Genomic DNA, 16,974 nt, shown 5'->3' with positions numbered 1-16,974 from the left:
ATAACAATAATAACAAGAACAACACAATTACTACTAATAATAATAACAATAACAATAACAATACTATAACAACAACTATTACTACTACTAATAATAATAATAATAATAATATAGCCACATTGTGCAGTACATAGATGCACACTTTACAAAGCATTTAATAGAAAAGAAAAGGTACCATAAAAAGCAAGTTCCTCTCAAGGCTAGACTAAGATACACATAAACTCAGCCAAGAGATAAGCTTGTTTTTGTCCCTATGCTTGTGTCTCCATAGAAAAGAATAAAAAGGTTACGCTCCAGCAAAATACCAAACTTCATCAAAAACACGTCATAAAACATAGGGCAGGGTAATCACCAGGCAGACACCTTTGAGATTCAGAAAGCTACCTTTAACCTCTTGAAAGCTCCCATATTTCTTCTGATTGATTGGAGAAAGACGATCTGTCGATGCCCACATAACCGAAAATCCCCTTTGACAACCCACTCAGGATGTTTAAGAAAACCGTCATAGTATATTAAGAGATCTTCATGAACCTTCTCTTTAGGCATGATCACCAACAGAGCACATTCCAATATCCCTGCCCTTTAGACCTTCCAACTCCGTATAAACTATCTTCTCGGTTGCCACCATCCAATTCACCACTTTAGGAGATAGAAAAACACCCAAACATTGCTCTTCTCTTTCCACTAAACCTCAAAGAAGGGCAAAGGAGTGAAGAGATCAAAGTCGTGGCTTCTAAGATAAATACCATTGTCTCAATCGTAATAGCACCAGAGGTTCGCATAATCAACCATTTCTTCAGAAAAGGAAAAAAACGAGACCAAATACCACATTCCACAATAAAATAAATTAAGAGATGGCCCACCAACTACTTATTACAAGGGCAATTTGGGGGAACAAAATTACCTATGTCAAAGACGAGCAACTGAGGAACTTATCTCCTGACCATAACCATACATCCTTGGAACAATAGTGGTTCACAACTTTCCCTTTTTCCTTATTTGGATAGTTAATCACAACTTTGCAGTTTGAGATGCAAACCAAATGGACATGTTGAACCCTTATTTGGCCATACATACAGTCAATCCTCCAAGATATTGGCTATACAGAGAGGTTCAGTAGATGGTAGAAGAAAGATGTGAAAGTCAAAGTCACTACAGTCATTGCTGAAAAAGATTTGACGATGTATGTGAACACTGTAACCAAAAAGAGGCAGGTTGGATGTCGACAATGGACATGGCACTCCAATGAATCCAAGACATTGACAAGCTAGATCAATCCAAAGCAGTGTTTACAAACACGTACCTGGCACAAATCCTGTCAGGGGGTGGGTCGAAGTTGACTAGCCAAGTACCGAGTCTGACCAGTCAAGACTTGAACCAGGCTCACAGGCTTTTTCTAAAGAGCAGGGCAGCCTTGGTCAAGACTCAACAGACTTGGTGAGGACCTAATCAACTTTTGGATAGTCCGAGTCAGGCAAAGCCGGTAAGGTGCAGGATTTGAGTGACTCTGGAGAGTCCTAGTCAGTTCGCTATCACTCAGTTTTTAGATGCTGGTTAAAGTAATCAATGATAAAGCAATTTCAAGGCAGGCCAAGAGCACAGACAGGAATATAGCATTGCTTGGACTAAAAAACTATTAAACATCCATGGAGGCTTGCAAATATCTTCAATGAAGCGATTCAAGCGATGCATAGAGAGGAACATAGTATTTGTACACACTTGACAGCAAGCAAATTCTTTGGCTGATTCCCTTACCAGAGAAGGCGTCGAAAGAATTTTTCACTTACAAAGATAGCTCGACATGACTAATTTTTCTCCTCCATTGCTCTTAATAATAGTAAATTGTGCAAATGGACACAAGTACAAATAAATAAAAGTGACCGATTGTCAAAAACTGGAGGGCCAAGAGCACATTTAGAAGACAAGGAAAGAATTGTTACAAGAAAGAACTAAAAAAGTGCATGACCCATTCAAAGATATCTTCCAATACTTGGGAGAACTGAAAGGCAGGTCTGGAAGCCAGATTCTGCATGGGGAGGTAAAGCATTTGTGGGACTACAAAGATAACACATATTCAATAGGCATTGCCTACGAATCACATAAGAATCAGCATATTGGGACCAACAGAGACATCTTGTGAAAGAATTTTGCTTAGGCTAGTATTAAGCATGGCGTTCAAATCATTGAATGATGTTCATAAACTATGGCATCATAGAAAAAAAGTAACCATGACTCGCTTGCGTGAATGCGTGCGGGAGAGTGTGCACATGGGACTGTGTGCATGTGTATGTGTCGAGTATTCATTTCCCTAAAGTAGGCCTCTATCATTGCTTGCGCAAGAACTTCGGACCAATATCCGTCCAATAACTAAAAAGGCAACATTTCATTTAAATAAAATACTCAAAACCCCAAAAACTTTATCATAAACGTCCTGATAGATGATATTGTACTGTACACACTATACACGAATCTAACAAAATGAGGCCAATTATCAAAGAAGATTAAAACAGTAAAATAAAAAATTGCTACAAATTGTTCACTGATGCAACAAATGGGACTATAAGCTTCACACTAAAGAAAAACATTTATCAATAGAAGATCATTGCACACACTATTGTCATTCTGTATTCACAACTTTGAGTTCTACTGCTTCAAGCAAGAACCATAGATGCTCATATGGACTCCTCCATCTTCACAATAGAGATGAATAAATACTAAGCCTGTGAAATAATTTTCAATATGAGAAAAAAAGTATCACACTTTGAGTCAATAACAAATTATAACTCGTCAAAGAAACTGAGAAATGCAAACAAGTAATAATAGAGAGTATCAAAAAAAAACAGAGCATACCATAGGCATCTGATCAATGTCCATGTCACTTTCATGTTCAACAATCCAATTCACAGCAGCTTCAAGAGTGCTGTTGCCTGAAAAGGAAAAACAATAAAACAAATGAAAGGGACTTTGCACAAATGTCAGATTTCATAATCAGACCAACATACATTATGCCAAAAGATCGACATAGTCAGTATTTTCTAAACCTCCACAAGGTTTTTAGAATTAATTATTCAGGGATGACAGTATGAACCAGAAAATTAGTTAGTGAAAGCTTATCAAATGCCACATATTAATTGGGCAAATATTGAGGCCCAAAGTACACATTATAGCATTCGTCAACGCCTTTCATTGGCTCCAATACATTCAAGAAATCACATACTGATAATCGTAAAATGACATCCACCTAATGGAACATGAAGACCTACAGAGATGTTAGTATTAGTTAAGGAAAACAAAGAATGTCAGTTCCGAACATTTGTTAAATTCATATTAAGATTAAGTGGGTTTCCAAATTCGTAAACCACTTCTTCCTTTGGAAATTTGAGAATTAAAGGTACACTTTGAAACTTTACAAAAATATCCAAGCATAAATCATGCCTTTGACATGAACAAAGGCTCAATGGCACATCAGCCTTAAAAACTTGCTCTTCATACCACTCTTGAAGAGCTAGGAACTAAAGGCTTTTGCGCTTCAATCAATTGAGTGAAATGTCCACAATCTAGGAAACTTGTGAACAAGTTCCATTCAACACCAAGCTCTCTACAATAATTCATTATGACTAAGGACTGCGAAATCCTCATTATCCCATTTGAAAGGACTCAAAACTGAGGTGCCTGCAAACTTATTATTAAAAAAAAAAAAAAGCTGAGGGGACTGGCAAGTTAGCAACAATCTTTATGGAGAAATTCCTAAATGCAGAAACAAAATAAGTGGAAATAAGGGCATGATGGTCATGGATTGGTGCAACCTAATCCAGCCATTTCTTCACTCATGTATCCTTTTTATGAAGGGAACATACTGCACTTTAGGTGTACATAATATGGCCCCATAATATCCACAGAAAGCTAAATACCACATTTGGAGCAGCTGGCAGATTAAGCAGCATATAATATTGCTACTGATTTCCTATTTGCATTTGCCAATATGTTAGACCAGTTGATAAACACGGCCCACAGCTCCTAGGCTTCTTAAACTAGGGAAGCTGCACCTTCACAATAGCCAGGAATGCAACCTCTTCTTGGCTCTGCAGAACTCTCTCAGCTCTCTTGGTTCTCAGGAACCTACATGTGCTCTCATTTTCATTGGAACCAGCTTCTTGCATATAAAGCTCAAGCTGGGAAGGTGAGAGGAGGATATCAATGCGTTCTGATGGGAGCATGCATCAAAAATTTGACCAACTGTACACATTCCCTAGAGCTCATTTCATTTATAAAGAGATTTGGTTTGTGAATTCATTTATTGATATCAATTTCTCATACACAAATCGTATCAAGTCTTTATACAATTCATGGCCATCATTTTAGGCTAGTATTCACGTAGTCCCTAGAATGTCAAGGGCCCTTGAAGCAGTGGAGGTGCCATCTTGGGTTAGTTCAGTTAGCAAAACGGGTAGAATATCAACTGAAAGGATTAGAAAGGCCATATAATAGAGGAGAAACAGAATGAAGGATGATGGTTTATTAAGGGAGGATGTGGGAAAAGGCACTTTTATAGAAAGATATAAAGAAGAATTTATCAAGGAAAGTAAATGGTGTGAGTGGAGGTGGAAGCCCACAATGGGGAGTTGAAGTGGAGCAATATGGCTCCAGGATGGCAAAACCAGTAGAGTCAGATATTCATGGAAGAATGAAGTATTACGGTTTTCCAAGAAATTCGAGGAAGCCAATTTCTAAGGCTCCCTAAGCATAGGAAAAGCCACGCATGGATTTTATGATTATTTGGTATTAAAGATGAGAAGCACATCATCCAACTATCCTTTCCTCAGATATTTGGTGCACAAACATGGAAACTCTGAATGGAACCCAATGGTGAAGTTCATGAATGATGAATCCCAGTTCTTTCGCTTGGGAACATTAAGGATTTAAAAATACTTGATAAGAGGCTAATTTTCTTTTCTTTTTTCTAATAGGTAGAAAAATTAAGTTAAACTAGACTATACAGAGAAACAAGATTCCCAAAGAAAATAAAGGCATCTACAATGGCATAAGATCCCACAACCCTATTATGCTATTCATAGATATAGCCCAATTGGGTGACTTATGAACTGCCATATATTGCCTCATATATAAGTATTTCAAAAAGCCTAAATTTCTGCAAAAATATTATTTGTAGTTTGAAGGCTTTATTAATTTTTATTTGTGTAGGTGTGGATAGGGGTGGGAGGAAGGGAAGGCATTCAACCGATCCAACAAGCAACGTAACCAGGAACCACCTTGGTTAATGTTAGGCCTGCAAAATCTCTGACCAAAATCCCAAAGCCCAAATTCTGTAGAAAGCCAGGATGGCACCTCAAAGAGTCTTAGTGACACCTCTAAAATCGCTCCAGGCCCCAACATCCGTTACCTACTCCATCAAAATTCATCTCAAGAGTTTCCCTTATGAAAAAGTTCTGTTGAGAAGGAGGGTGAATGCTAATAGCAAAACTAGATGGCCTCAATAAACAAGGACTTTCACACGACTCATTCTCCACCAGCCATCTCAGGTATCTATTGGATGCAAGACATGAAATCCCTCTGGATGACCTTAATCAGTAGAAGAGACATCCAAGAAAGAAAATGAGTAACTAAGTATCATTGCAACCTAAGTAAAATGACCATGAGCCCTTCAATCATTCGAATTGTTCATGGGTATGCATCTTGAAGTGAGATATCTCATTAAAATGATTATCATCCTTTTACCAGAAAGTAGTTTGAATTGTTCATTGATACTCATGTTTAAGTAAATATCTCATCATAGATAAAGGAGTCGCTGAAAAATAGCTATGTCACATACGAAGGTCTTCTTTTTCTCTGACTTACGCAATAACCAAAACTTCAAACAGAAGTCAGGAAATCTGAACATTTCTTGGTGTATGAGATGGATGAATTATTCACCAACAGTTAGGATTCATAGATAAACCTAAGTTGTATAAAACCCACATAATTGAGCCCTCTTTTCCAAGTAACTGAGTAATTATGAAATGCCAAATCGACATCCATATGCAGTATCTGGACATGGTCATTATTGTTGGGCTTCTACAACTACGAAGACTGGTGTGCTCAATTTAGCCTCAAACTTCAAACATGGCATCAGAATTAGTTATTTTCTACAAAACAATGGACCTTCCATGACACCTTTTTTCCGAGAAATATCCTCCTTGTTCTGTTAAAGAGGACATATACGGCAAGTTTTCACAAACATAATAAGGACATTGTGTTTCCAAAGCAACAAAACAATTGCACGACCAGTTGCAATCACTCACCGGAGAAGTGAAGTGCCCTCATTGCCCTGGCTGTTGGAAAACCCATGGACTCAAGCTCCTTAAGCAGCTCCTTATTTACTTCAGGGACAACCATATCTAAAGAAGCATCCATCTAAGGGTCAAATACGAAGAGCTTACAAACCCATTTCGCAAACATGAAAAGGAATTCACAAATTCTCACCCCATATATATCACAATTCACAACAAAGAAGTATTCAAACTATGCAGAAAAAGTTCACCTTCAGGAGCAGTACTCCCACTAGCTGTGGCTTCTGATGAATCTCCAGGAACCAGAGGCACTTTTGGGGCACTTTCCAGATCAATTGGTTTTGCTTCCTCCAAAGTTTTATCGGTAAATTCGGTGTGTCCAGTTCTCTTTGTGTGCAAATCACTTTCCTTTAACATTAGAATCCAATGAATTGCAACCTTAAACAATAATTTCGGATCCAATTGAAGATAGGGGAGAGAGAGAAAGAGAATCTCAATTAAAGAACAGATTCAATAGGATAAAAGGCAGAAGAAAGGCATATACTGCTTTTGAGCGACATGGCTTCCCACAGGAGGTGCAGACTAGATTAAGAACCTGGAAAAAGAGAAAAATTAAAAGAAAACATACTCAAATTGAGTTATCATGAACCAGTAATAATGGAATATTCACAAAAAAATGAAATAAACAGAAATTGAGGATCATGCAACTCATTGGGAAGGAATAATTTGGAGACTCACAGCCTCTGTTGATTCAGAGAAATGGGAGTGAGAAGTGAGCTCCGCGTGCTCCTGCGCTTCCTCCACAGTCTTGAGATGGGCCCCACATTCTCCACAAACAAGAGAGAGCCCACCCATTACCGCATCAACCTGCACTGCACTCTATCTTCTCTCTCTAGAATCTGGTTCGTGGCGTTGGGTGCAAGCAAGCCTTTATACCATGTAAGATAAATTCAGTACGGCCAGGAAATATTTTCCATGAAGGGTGCAGTTTTTATAAAGCCTAGGCCTTAGGAAAGAAAAAGTAAAGCTCCACCTCGTGAAATCGTACAAAAAGTACTGTTAGTTCTAAAATTATTTTTCCACTCTCGTTATAAAATTTGTAACAAAAAAATAGTGCAAATCTTGTGGAGATGAGCTATCCTAAATTGGCAAAAAAGCTATGGCACGTATAATGAATGATGGGTAATTTGGTTATTTTAAATTATTAAAAATAATTTTTTTATATTTTTATATAGTATGTGTTAGGTATATAGAAAAAAATTTAAAATTCATATCGTGATATACATTATGAACCTCGTAATGAAGATCTGACGGCTGAGATTCCATTTATTTTACTATTCATTATAGCTGTCAAGCTACTATAGGAAAAAGCTAAAAATAACTGGCAGCTATAATGAATAGTAATATAGATAAAATCTCAGCCATCAAATTTTTATTATGTGATTCAGAATATATATCACTATCTAAATTTTAATATTTTTTCTAAAAATTATATTATAATGAAATTTTAGACATGTGTACTAAAAAATAGGGCACACAATTAAACAATATATATATATATATATATATAATATTCTCCAAAATAAAAAATGACCGAAATACCTTTGAAATATGATGGGCGTAATTTGGTCATTTTAAATTATTGAAAATAATTTTTTATATTCTTATATGGTGCGCAATAGTGTAAGATATATACACTCAAAATTTTATCTTAATCATACTTATAAAAAAATTAAAATTCATATAGAAATATACATTCTGAACCACATGATAAAAATCTGACGGCTGAGATTCTACTTATATTATTATTCATTATTGATGCCTAGCTATTGTAAAGTTTATTCTAATAAAATATACCTTCTATATATAAAGCACGAGTTCATTTTAAAAGTACGTGTTGATACAATAAAAATTCCGTATAAGATTTTGCTTCCAAACATATTTGTAGTCCTTTTGGCTTAAAAAACTTCCGCATACATATTGTACGACCAAGAAAAGCATCGCCGGCTTCATAAACAAAATGTACTTTTGGTGGTGTCTCTCATATATATATATATATATTGCAGTTTGTATAGAGCTTAGGTTCTGAACAATCAAATTAGAGTCCACCTTCGAATAGTATCGAGAAATTTGGTTTCAATATTGAAAATATTTGTGATAGATTTAAAATATATTTTCAACTTTAATTATAGAATTTAAAGTTTCAAAAATAGTGTAGATCGAGCAGATCTATGACAAACTTGAAAATCATAAACATTGACAGTCAAAAAATACATTACAAGAGGCACTAACTTGAAATCCATTTTTTTCTTATGTCTATGCATTTTGATGTCAAAATGATCAATTTGAGGATATTTAGGTATCAAAACAACCTCTTCTAGTGAATGTTCTGAGGTAGGCTCTAATTTGATTGTTTAGAGCCTATAGGCTCTATATAAACTTTTTCCATATATATGGGTGCAGTTGGCATACGGATGCATCCGTAGCTGTAGAGCTAAGGTGTACATTCAAATTTTATCATGATATAAAATTTTGATGTAAAATATTCTTAAGATTATCTCAAAATCTATTTTTATATCTAATTATAAAATTTTAAGTTTCAAAAATGGTTAAAATCAAGTAGATCTATAAACATATGAAAATCTTGAAAATGGACGATGTACATAATATGTTGCAAAATGCACTATTTTTTAGACTTAAAATCTTCTTATTTTTCATGGTCATACATCTCGATGTCTAGATGATCAATCAAAGGGTTTTTCAACATTAAAACTACCTTTTCCGATGGATTTTTGAGCTGCATCCGTAGCTCTACATTATCATATATATATATATATATATATATATATATATATATATATATATATATATCTTATCCCATAAAAATACTTCTTAGTAATTTATATAAGATATATTTAATATAGTAGCTGAAATCATAAAAAGTTATTTCGATTTTTTAGTTATACATTATTTAGGTTTATGTTATGTGATAGACTACATGTACACTACTCATGTGCAAGATGCTTTTAGCTTTGGAGCTCGAAAAGGTTATATTATAATATAAGATATATTATAATATATATTATACCATATAAAATATAAGAGGTTGTTTTGATGTCCAAATATATTCAAATTGATCTTCTCCACATCAAGATGCATGGACATGAGAAAAAAATGGGTTTCAAGTTTTGAAAATAGTGCATCTTATAACACATTTTAGGATCGTCAATTTTCAACATTTTCAAAGTGTTTATAGATCTACTCGATATATGGTATTTTTAAAGCTTTAAATTTTACCATTAAACATGAAAATGTATTTTAAGGCTATCATAAAGATTTTCAATATTAAAACCATATTTCTCGATACTATTTGAAGTAATTTCATTGTTTAGAGCCTCGGTCCAATAAAATATATTATGTATATTTTATAAGAGTAATGATCCTATGAGACCCTCCCACACCCATGTGTGTAGGACCCCAAAGGATCACCATTAAATTTGGTACAGATCTCTAAAAAAATCAAGTCTCATACTGATAACTTTTCTAGCGATCAATACCAAATTTAATGATGATCATTTGGGGTCTTACACACATAGATGTGGGAGGGTCTCACAAGGTTATTTCCCATTTTATAATAAGGAAAAGCTTATATACGGTTGCAACCTTAAAATGCAGAATTATAGATGCACCTCAAAAATCCATTGGAAAAGTTTGTTTTAATGTTGAAAAACCTTGTAATTGATCATCTCGACAACAAGATGTATGAATATGAAAAAAGAAAAAGATTTTTAGTCTTAGAATAGTCCATTTTGCAGCATATTATTTGGACCGTCCATTTTCAAAAATTTCATATATTTATAGATCTACTTGATTTTAACCATTCTTGAAGTTTAAAATTTTATAATTAGATATGAAAATAGATTTTGGGACAATCCTAAGAATGCTTTACAACAAAATTACATATTGCGATAAAATTTGAAAGGTGCGTCTTAATTGGATTGTTTAAGATTGCAACCTTATAGAAGCCATACCCTTTGTAATATTTATATTATAATGGCTGAGGCTCTCTCACTTTGTTATATAAACATGTACCGTTGTATAAATCCATATACATCTCTATGATATGTGTATATCAACATGCACCTCTCTCTCTCTCTCGCCTGAGCTATAACGCATCAAGCACTGGTTGTAGCATTTATCAACGAGCTTCCATGTCTATATGGCCCAACTAGATAATCTCTACGAGAGATTATTTCTATTTTTAGAGAGAGAAATTATTAAAAAAATCAGAGATATAAATTATCTCAAAGTTTTTATAAAGAGAAATTATTTGATTTGAAATTTTAGAGAGAAAAAATAACACAAGGTTTTAGAGAGAGAAACTATATCGAAATTTAGAGAGAGAAGTATCAAAAAAAAGATTTAGAGTGACACTATCTAAAAAATTTTAGAGAGTGAAACTATTTTACGTTTTAAGTTTTAGAGAGAGAAAGTACTTGAAAAAAATTTAGAGAGAGAAACTATCACAATTATCTCAATTTTTAAGTTTCATGAAATAAATTACTTGAAAATTGTTAGAGAAAGACTATATCAATTTTTAAATTTAAAGAGAGAGTACTTAATTTTTTTTAGAGAAACTATCTCAAAAATTTTAAAAAGAGAAACTCTTCCAAAATTTAAGTTTTAGAGAGAAAATATCTTAAAATTTTAGAGAGAGGGAAAAACTATATCAAATTGTAGAATGAGAAATTACCTAAAAAAATTTAGAGAGAAATTACCTCGAAAATTTTAGAGAAAGAAACTATCGCATATTTTAAGTTTTAGAGAGAAAAGTATATCAAATTTCAAAGAGAGATACTACCTAAATTTTTTAAAGAGATAAACTATCTCGAGAATTTCAGAGAGGAAACTATCTAAAATTTCAAGTTTTAGAGAGAAAATATCTTAAAATTTTAGAGAGAGAAAGTACATCAAACTTTAAAGCTATAAATTACTTGAAATTTTTTAGAGAGAGTGTGTCTCAAATTGAAAGTTTTAGATATAGAAAGTTTCTAGAAAGTTTCTAAAAAGTTTAGAGAAAAACTAAATCAAATTTTAGAGACATAAACTACCTGAAATTTTGTATAGAGAGAAATTATGTCAAAATGTTAGATAGAGAAATTATCTCAAATTTAAAGTTTTATAGAGAAACGTATCTTAAAATTTTATAGAAAGAAACTACATCAACTTTTAAAGAGAGAAATTGCTTGAAATTTTTTTGCGAGAGAAACTATCTCAAATTTCAAATTTTAGAGAGACTATTTTAAAATTTCAGAGAGAAATAACTAAAAAAATTTTAGAGAGAAAATGTCCAAAAAATGTTTTAAAAAATAAATTTTCTCAAAATTTCAAATTTTAGAGAGAGAAAGCATCTCAAAATTTTAGAGAGAAACTATATCAAATCTAAAAGAAAGAGGGAAACTATCTTAAATTTAAATTTTAGAGCATGAAAGTAACTTGAAATTGTTTAGAGAGAAACTATCTCAAAATTAAACCATCCAGCCATTCATTCACCATACATCTACAAGTATATCATCCAACCATCGACCTACTAATAGATCGAACTATTTATCCTCCCACATCCATCCATCCATTATATATCATCTGTCCATAAATTTATGACCCAAAAAAAACATTCTCAGTCATAATACTTGTTTATGTTATATTGTATAATATAATGACATTAACAATTCAATTTTTTTTTAAAATAATGAAAAATTAAAACACATAAAAAGGGAAAAATTAAAATTTATAATATATTAAAATAAAATACTAAATTCATCGTTTACTATTATATTATATTATAGGAAAATTTTTACCATACACCCTAATTTCATATTTGATTTCTCCTTGAACCCTGAAATTTGAAACATTTCTAGCGGCATTAACTTTGTCAGTTTCATATTTTCTAACCCCCTGAACCGTTTTGAGCAACTTATTTGCCTCAAACATGTCCTATAAGGACATGCACGTCCTATAAGGACATGTACGTCCATCTCTCTCTCATGCCCAAGCAACCCCAAACCCAACCTCTCTCTGTCCCCCCTAATTTGAGAGCTCTATGCCATACCCCTCTGTCTCTTTCTCTCTCTACACCAAATCGCCCTCTCTCTCTCTTTCCCAATTTTAGCTCTACACTATATCCGCTCTCTCTCTCTACTCATTATCTTTCTCTTGGCACAAAATCGCAAACTCTCAGGTGCGTCCATGCTCTTTTCTCACATTGCGTCCATGGTAATAGCTACCATTTTTTAGTGTTTTGCACAAAAACCATATTCAAGCCTTCTGGATACAGATTTTTAGGCATCAAATTCAACAATTTGGTGAACGAAAGACCTATGTGATCATTTACCGGGGAATGCAGTTTTCTTTTTTTTTTTAATGATGATAAACACCCCTTTTATATTTTGGCAAATGGATCACTTTCAAATGGTCTTATTACAACTAATAAATATTTAAAGTAGCACAACAATAAAATAAAACTCAACCGCGTGATGCCATTTTTACAACTTAATATTATACTTGAGAATATAAAATAAAAGAGCAAAAAAGTAAAAGAGAAGATGTCAGAGTCAACTAGGCTTATTACACCCCACACCGAGTCATCACATCCAATGGCGCGAGATCAGCGGTCTAGCTTTAATCTCGATCAGAAAAAGCTAATTTCGGCCAAACTAGGTAACCATCATTAAATCTTTACAAAATCCTAACTCCAAAATAATTAGGCTCAAACCCTAATTTTTCCCAATCCTTAGATTATATTAGGTCATGAGAGAGAGAAAGAGAGAGTCTCTAGGGTTGGGGCGTGCCCCCTAGGGTTTTTAGGAGAGAGAGTTAGAGAGAGAAAGTCATAGAGGAGAGAGTGGGGCGTGACCCCTAGGGACGAGAGAGAGAGTTTATGGGAGAGTGAGAGGTGTATGCTGATGGGGAAGAGCATCCCAATTTATATTGAAATTTAGGTTTAGGGTTTTCCCATAGTTTGCATATTTTTTTAGATTGAATATAGACTGTTGATCAAGTTGACTTATGGGGTGAGAAATCTGAGCCATCAATTCCATAGATGGGCCATCAACATTATGGAAGGTGCATGAACCATTATCCCCCTTTCCTTAAACCATTTTCCTATCAATATATTTCAATAAATTAAATCTATTTAAAATATTATGCATTCCATAAAAATGCATAATCCATCTCGTGTATTCCATAAGAATATATCAAATAATATCATGTTAATATATACATTCAATAATCAAGATAAGATATGGTCAATATTTCCTAATCAATATTTGACAATATGCTACAAGATAAAGTTACCATATTTAATTAACTTGAACACAAGCAACAAGGGAAGGTATCCAAGGACAGGGCGTGCCACCCATGTAAGGCATGTGGGGCCCCACCTAATACCCACATGGTGGGCCCATGTGCACTATGGGCCCCCATGTATATTTTTATAAATATTTTAAAATTAAACAAAACGAATTTTAAAACATTATAACTTTAAATAACTTCATTTTTATAAGTAAAAAAATCATCAAAAGACTTATAAAAATTTCAATAGTAAATCTAAAATAAAATCTATCAACGATCACGGGGTACTCCACCTTCAATTGTGGACTACAGACCACACTTGCTTTATCAAACCGACCCAGTGTTTCCCATGATCCACAGTCCAAGCAGAGGCTCATTAACAGGTCACCAAAGTCTGGTCGATGAGCCAAGGGATCGCAATCCCAGTTTGTGGATTACAGGTCCTCCCCTAGAGACGAGTCAATGTCACAACGACCTAATGTGCCCACAGCTTTATAGTGTATATGGGTATCTCTCGCATATGCATACGCTTCACCGAAAGGTGGATAACTGACTTTTTCAAACGATCTATCGATATGCATGCCGAGTGATGGAACATGAATGAGGATTTGGCCCCCGAAGTTGTAGGCCTACCATCACACATAAAGTGTGACACAGTCCATCGGCTCACTCATCCAGGCATAAGCTCCAACCTCATCAAGGGCGAACCCCAAACCTTTTTCGGTTTGTTCTTTATGCCTAGGTACTTTAGGTTTTCCAACCGACTGGCCTAGATCGACAAGCACAATTTGGTATCAACAAACAACGTTTGCTTAGTATGGTCCCTGATGGACCACTGTCACACCCCAAGAATTTACAATACTGTTATTCCTGAGATGTGACAGACAAAACATATATACATCTATTGATAGGACAAATTTACAGTGGCGAGGTCTTACAAAGTAAGTAAAGAAAGCTAGTACAACAACAGTATCTTCCAAGGTTGATCTTGACTATCACTGAAAATGAATCCGCAGCTATCCTAAAAAAAATGTTTACCATAGTTTGATGAGTTTGGCTACTCAGTAAGTGATCATCATAACCTTAAAAATAATCATGATTGAAAGATATCAATATTTTCCAAAATGAGATCTACTAACAGAAATGCATCAACAGTTTCACTTTCAATAAATGCATAATTAAGTCTAATCCGAGTAATTGATATGCTTATAACACTTTTAACGGCATTACATAATTCAAAGGATTTCACAAAATACCCTACTGGCGTCCCAAGTAGGTCACCTATATACCCCATCAGCGTCCTGATGGGTCCACTTAATCCCTATCGGCGTCCCAGATAGGTCCACTTAATCCCTGCAGGTCCACTTATACCTCACCGACGTACCTGATGAGTCCACTTAAACCCTACCGGCGTCCCAGATAGGTCCACTTATACCTCACCGGCGAACCGGATGAGTCCACTTGCATACTTAAATTATTTCTAAATCTCTTTAAACATTCGAAAGCAGCAATATCATGTACTCAACATATCACTGAAACCATTAATATGAATTTCACTTAAATCATTAATAACAGTCACTCTCTATAATATTTCAAAAATAACCAATCAAATATTTTGGGCTCAAATTTAGAAAGGTAGCAGTTTGTAAAGGCATTCTAGCATAATTGCCAATTTAATATGTATAGAAAAACTCTTATAAAAATTCAAGAATACAGAATTATCACAATTTATGGAATATCAATTCACAAATAAACATTTCACAACAATACTATAATCAATTGCAAAAATGTCAATTTTTAAATAATAAGGCAGTCATTTGCACATGAATTTTTACAATGTCTAAATATTCAAAACAGTAGAAAGAAATATCACAATTTTACTAAAAGCAGAAATATCACATTTATTTCTAACAATAGACAAGAAAAATAAATAAATTTATTTTTCTAATTTACAGCATTCAAAATTTCTAACATAGATAAAATATCACAATTTTTATTAAAAAGATTATTTTTCAAGATAATAAGGTCACGTGCGCATAAAATTTATTGCGCCTAAAATTCATGATAATAAGCAGAAATAATTATTTCATTTTATTTTTAAAAAGAATGGAGTATTTTTCGAGACAATGAGGTCACTTACACATAAAACTGATAAAATAAAGATTCTAGACGGAAATATCACTATTTATTAAAAATAGACTATTTTTCAGGAAGACGATGTCACTTACCCACAATTATTTGAGAGGGAGCTTCCGATAAAAAAATTCGGTTCGAGAGAGAAGTTCACTGTGTTTCGACCAGAGAGAGATCTCAAAGTTTTGTTTTAGGGTGGGAGTGCTCACATCCCCTATTTAAATTCTTATAACGTATTATTATATTGTTTTATTACGCTCTACCTCATACCTGAGGTGTCGCTTTAAAAGCAGACTTTTATCGTACGAAAACCACGTCCGCTAAAGGACGTTGCCAGCTGCAAGCAGCAGGAGGCAAAAGCAGGCAAAAGAAAAAAAGTAAAGGCAAAGGCAAATCTTTTGAAAATAGTGATGGTCCTCAAGGACCATCATATTCAAACAGAACATCACCTATTTAAAAGCATATTTTCTCCTTTTTTTTTTTTTTTTTTTGAAATTTTAGGATTGTTACATTCTTCCCTGCTTAAAGAAATTTAGTCCTCTAAATTTGTGTACCTGATTGCTAAAAAAGATAGGGGTATTTTTATCTGATTTCATCTTCTCGTTCCCAAGTCGACTCTTCTCTTGAATGGTACTGCCATAATACACGGACTAAAGGAATCTCCTTGTTACGCAACACTTGCACCCTTCTATCCAGTATCAAAATTGGCTGCTCAATGAAGGATAGGTCCTTCCTGATCGGTAAAGGTTCATATTTTAAGATATGGGATGGGTCGGGCGGATATTTTCGTAGTGAAGATACATGAAAGACATTATGGACATTTGCCAATTCGGGTGGTAAGGCAAGTCTATAAGCGACACCTCCGATTCTTTCCAGGATTTCAAATGGTCCGATGTAACGTGGGCTCAACTTTCCTTTCTTGTCGAATCTCATAATGCCCTTTATTGGTGAGATTTTTAGGAAAACTCGATCACCTTCCTCAAATTCAAGATCTCTTCTTCGGTTATCGGCATAACTCTTTTGCCGACACTGAGCTGTCTTGAGCCTTTCACGAATTAATGCTATTTTATCTGTGGTTATCTGGACAATTTCTGGTCCCAAAAGCTTTCTTTCACCAACCTCGTCCCAACATATGGGTGACCTGCATTTTCTTCCATACAGGGCTTCATATGGTGCCATTTGAATACTGACTTGGAAGCTATTA

The 16,974-nt window shown here is 34.2% G+C and overlaps 1 protein-coding gene across 5 annotated transcripts in view; it reads right to left on the bottom strand.

Moving 5' to 3' along the window:
- The window catches only part of LOC18440118 (ubiquitin-associated (UBA)/TS-N domain-containing protein), a 40,336-nt gene extending 33,148 nt beyond the window's left edge, over positions 1-7,188 (bottom strand). The window contains exons 1-5 of one of the 5 annotated variants that reach the window (XM_088869933.1): positions 7,026-7,188; positions 6,832-6,882; positions 6,539-6,725; positions 6,300-6,411; positions 2,851-2,927 (exon numbers count right to left, since the gene is read on the bottom strand). In XM_088869933.1, the coding sequence (XP_088726059.1) occupies positions 2,851-2,927; positions 6,300-6,411 (189 nt within the window). In that variant the 5' untranslated portion in view covers positions 6,539-6,725; positions 6,832-6,882; positions 7,026-7,188. Of the gene's footprint in view, positions 1-384; positions 1,310-2,850; positions 2,928-6,299; positions 6,412-6,538; positions 6,726-6,831; positions 6,883-7,025 lie in introns of those variants that run through there. The other 4 variants (XM_088869932.1, XM_020670875.2, XM_006850270.4 and 1 more) reach the window with 4 other exon arrangements.
- Positions 7,189-16,974: the final 9,786 nt, after the last annotated feature.

Source organism: Amborella trichopoda, chromosome 6 (assembly GCF_054954075.1).
Source record: "Amborella trichopoda isolate Santa Cruz 75 chromosome 6, AtrichopodaSantaCruz75HAP2 v2.0, whole genome shotgun sequence".
In the NCBI taxonomy this organism is placed as follows: domain Eukaryota; kingdom Viridiplantae; phylum Streptophyta; class Magnoliopsida; order Amborellales; family Amborellaceae; genus Amborella; species Amborella trichopoda.
This window is presented reverse-complemented; position numbering and strand designations above follow the sequence as displayed.